Here is a 3,814-nt window from a genome sequence, read left to right as displayed (position 1 = left end):
TTTCAAACACTAAAAATATTTAATAGCATTTTAACGCTCCCACGCTCCAGTAAGCCTTGAACGTAACCGCAATTAAACAAGGAGCACAGCAAAGCCAGAGGTCTAACAAAGCACGAGAGGTGATCGCATTTAAACGCCTTATGGTGCCTTTAGCTAATCCTTCTTCTAGTTCCTGAACAACGGACTTCGTTTAGGAAAAAAGAAGACTCTAAAAATACATACAAAAAAATAAAGGGAACGGCAGCCGAGTCTTGAACGTTCAGAAGCCGACTCAAGCATCCCAGAGCCTTCTACGCTTTGAAAAGCGTCTGTGGGAGAAATTACTTCTCGAAGTTGCGAAACCCACGACTGAAAAGAAAGCGGTAGCAAAACTCCTACGGTAGTCAAGAACAGGCTGACAAGCACCTGTCAGAAATCACACCGGGTAGAGTTTATTCTGCCTCCTCGGGACAGGGGCAGACAACAGACGATGCCTGGAAGCTTTCTTCCAACCTTATTCTTCTCTGGTTCTACATCTGCCAGTCCTCGATGCGGCTGTTTCGCAATAAAAGCACGCCCTTTTATTTGGGAGCAGGGGGAAGATAGCAAGGCCTCAAACACACAGCACATCCTAGATCGTCTTAGGGAGATGGAGACCCACAGGACCGCCGAGCGCTTCTATCTTCGCGTTTCAAATGACTGGGCAAACCACCATCTACACGACACTGTCAACAGACCGAAACATTCTTTTAACTTGCAGAACTATTTCCATCGGCAAGACACACAAGACAGAGGTCATATCCCCATGCTCCATCTTTATTGTGCAAGTGCTGCTCAAAGCTCTTTATTACCCTCCATAGACAGCCGTCCAGGAAAAAAAAAAAAAAAAAAAATCATACATCAACAGGGGCTAGATTGACGGGCAACATATGAAACCTACTCGGCGGCGACCCGTACGCGTGCAGTGACGCCTGCGGTGCAAAAACCTTAGCCAGGAGGCCGGCCCAACTGACCGCCACCCAGAATACGTAGATGTACACGACAGCCCGAAGGGCCCGAGGGTGGGCATTCACAGCCATCCGGAATCCATTGGTCAGGTCCAGGTTAGCAGCACACTTCTTGCCAACAACCATTACACGCCCAAGAAGCTGGAAAAAGGAAATAACGTTACCTAACATAACGTGCCACGACGCACAGAACGAACGCGAGCGGAGAACCATCCACAGAACACGGTTAGCTAATCCTTCACGATTCAACCGCTGCTCTTTGAATTACCCTCTAGACAGGAACAGACTACAAAACAGTCACAGAAGCTAAATTTGTCTCGGGGGTTAAAGCCCCCGTCATAGCTTCGGGCAACGTAAGCCGCTCTGGCGGAAAATAAAAGCTTCACGGTGCCTTTTCTTTTGCGTGGCCTCACAAAGCCTTGGAACTTGACTTGCATAGCTAACAGCGAAACAAACACCCAGCGCCGCTCAACCAGCTTTCCCTTTCCTCGCCTCTGACCTGCCCAAACCCCAAGCCCTCTTCTGCATAGTCAAAGTACCACCGCCGCTGTCTGGAAACCGTGAAAACGGGCATCAGACCGTACTTCGGAACAACACTGCTTTTTGCACTACAAGCGCGTAGCCGGAGACCAGCATCGCTTTATATCGCCGCTCTTAGTCAAAAAGCTCAACTCCATTACAAGCTAGAGGCAAAAGACTACAGCATCGGAAAACCCAAAATAGCCTACTGTGCGCCCCTCCGCAACATCCAGAGGAAAAGAGGGGACGGGAAAGAGTCTAGGAAGTTACAAACTAGTTACAGGTACAGCCAGCCTAGCGAAAAGAAAGCTCCCACAGTACTCACGGGTCCGCCAGAATCTTCTGCTTCACATAACCGGACAACTGCCTTCTCAGGAAGGACTAGGAAAAAACACTGGAGCCTGAGGCGAACTATCACGGAACGCAAGGCGCTGGAGGAAGAGTAAACAGTTACAACGCAGTCAGCTTCAGAGAAAGGCAACAGCTTAAGCAAATCACTATGCCCCACCGAACTCGTCCTACCGAAGCAGATTATCAGGTACCCCAAACGCGCACGACAAAACAGCGATTCTTCTTAAGCGATCTTTGAATAGGCAAAGTTCTCTACCTTCTACACGCAAAACACACAAGCGGCAAACAATTGCTAACTGTCCTTCAGTTATGTCCAAATATTGCCTCGGCCAGAGGTAGGAAGGCATCTTCAAAGAACCCGGAGTAATCCGGCTGAGGCTGTATAAACTCTCCGTCCTCGATAACGCCACGTACTCAGGGGAAAGAACATTCCAAGTTAGCCCGTTACGGCCGGCTCTACGTCAGACACCTCCAGACCGAGGCCAAGGTATCACCTGCGAAACACGAATACCACCGATCTGTAGGAAACCATCGACTCGCAACTAATTGCGAGGGAACTCCCCAAATCACCAGCAGACCGAAACTGCATACGGCACCAGAAGCAGGATCCAGCACGCAAGGTGACGGGGGCAACGAGACAGCCGAGTACTTCAGATTAGCGACTTCCGGCAGTTTTATTTATTTTAGATGCGACTGAAACAGCGCCGATAAGACTCGATTCCACAGATGCTTTGCACTTCTTACTCACCATCGCCTTTCACTGCGCGACAATCGAGAATTACGAGCCTTCCTCACACTTCTCCCCCCTATAACATCGCTCAACTGTGAAACAGGCCTTCGGTACAGCGAGCTAAGCAAATTCAAGACCATTCGCTATAGCCAACTACACTCCGAAAGCAGTTCTAAGTTCCCCCCCCGCCTCAAGTGAGGACCAGCAGCCTGCGGGATTGACTGGCTTCTAGATGTTTAAGAAAGCTAGGAAAAGCTGCAATTCTTCCCTTTCACAAGCCACTTTGGAGAGAGCGTGCGCTCGCGTGCGCGGTGGGGGTGGTGCCATAACCAAAGCCTAGCACGGCCGAGCCGGGGCGTCTCTAGAACGCTGTCACGAGGCGCATCAAGACCTGCGTTTCTGCTACGCAGAAATGACTGATTACGGTCACTACTGCGATGCTCGCTGCCTATACGCAGGCAGTCCGAACCCCCAAGGAGACCGACTGCGCCGGCGACCCAGTACGCGCCGTGGCACCCCGGGGGCAGGCGGGACGCGCACCGAAGAAGCGCGGGGTTTTAGAGGCGCTGCAGTAGAGAGCGCCACGAGCCGGAGAGACCCCGACCGACCGACCGACCGTCCGTCCGTCCGTCCGTCCCTCCCTCCCTCCCGCAGCAAGGCCACCACCCGCCCTGCCGCACTCCCGGGACCCGCGACGGGCCCTCGTTTCAGAGGGCCTGCGAGCGGCCGAGGGAAGGAAGGAAAGAGAAGACTCGCACGACGACGCCGCGGCTACCTCCTCGCCCACGACCGCTCATCCTCACGGAGAACGTTGGCGGGGACCTCCTTGCCCTTGCAGGCGACCTCTCCGAAAGCGGCTGCAGCGGCAGCGCCGCCGCCGGGCCAGGCGGCCTGCGCCCTAACGATCCCGTCGGCCATGACGGCGCCCGCTCGGTACAACGCCCCCTCCCTTCCCGCACTCGGCCCGGCCCTCCGCGGCGCTCATTGGGCCGACAGATCGCCGCCGACCGCTCCCGCGCCTCGATTGGCTGCCTCGCCTGCCCTCTTCCCTTGTCCCCGCCCTCTCGGCGGCTCCGCTCCCGTCGACCCGGTGCTTATCGGCGCTCAGGGAGGTCGCGTGCCCTCGGGGCGCGGAGGGATCCGACCGGGAGGGAGGAAGTGGGCGCCCGAAAACGGGCTGGGCGGCTCCGCGGAGGGAAGCCGGGCCCTGCACGGCTGGGAAACGAGC

At 54.7% G+C, this 3,814-nt stretch overlaps 1 protein-coding gene across 1 annotated transcript; it reads right to left on the bottom strand.

Moving 5' to 3' along the window:
* LOC308184816 (adenosine 5'-monophosphoramidase HINT1-like) lies at positions 1–3,546 on the bottom strand. Its single transcript, XM_080572394.1, has 4 exons — positions 3,362–3,546; positions 1,831–1,936; positions 920–1,127; positions 1–704 (listed from the first exon to the last, which is right to left on the bottom strand). The coding sequence occupies exons 1-4, from the start codon at positions 3,502–3,504 to the stop codon at positions 658–660; spliced, it is 504 nt and encodes a 167-aa protein (XP_080428520.1). The 5' UTR covers positions 3,505–3,546; the 3' UTR covers positions 1–657.
* Between the last annotated feature and the right edge of the window lie 268 nt (positions 3,547–3,814).

The sequence above is a fragment of the Anser brachyrhynchus genome, assembly GCF_964034855.1.
Source record: "Anser brachyrhynchus genome assembly, chromosome: W".
Taxonomy (NCBI): Eukaryota; Metazoa; Chordata; class Aves; order Anseriformes; family Anatidae; genus Anser; species Anser brachyrhynchus.
The sequence above is the reverse complement of the archived record's forward strand: the minus strand, read 5'-3'. Positions and strand labels throughout refer to the sequence as shown.

What these genes read in the sequence shown, in the direction of transcription:
- LOC308184816 (XM_080572394.1), bottom strand. Translation starts at nt 3,504, where the DNA reads ATGGCCGACGGGATCGTTAGGGCGCAGGCCGCCTGGCCCGGCGGCGGC. An exon ending in GAGCGGTCGTGGGCGAGGAG is followed by an intron (nt 1,937 to 3,361) that starts GTAGCCGCGGCG and finishes CTCTTCCTCCAG; the next exon opens with CGCCTTGCGTTCCGTGATAG. An exon ending in CAGAAGATTCTGGCGGACCC is followed by an intron (nt 1,128 to 1,830) that starts GTGAGTACTGTG and finishes TCCTTTTTCCAG; the next exon opens with CTTCTTGGGCGTGTAATGGT.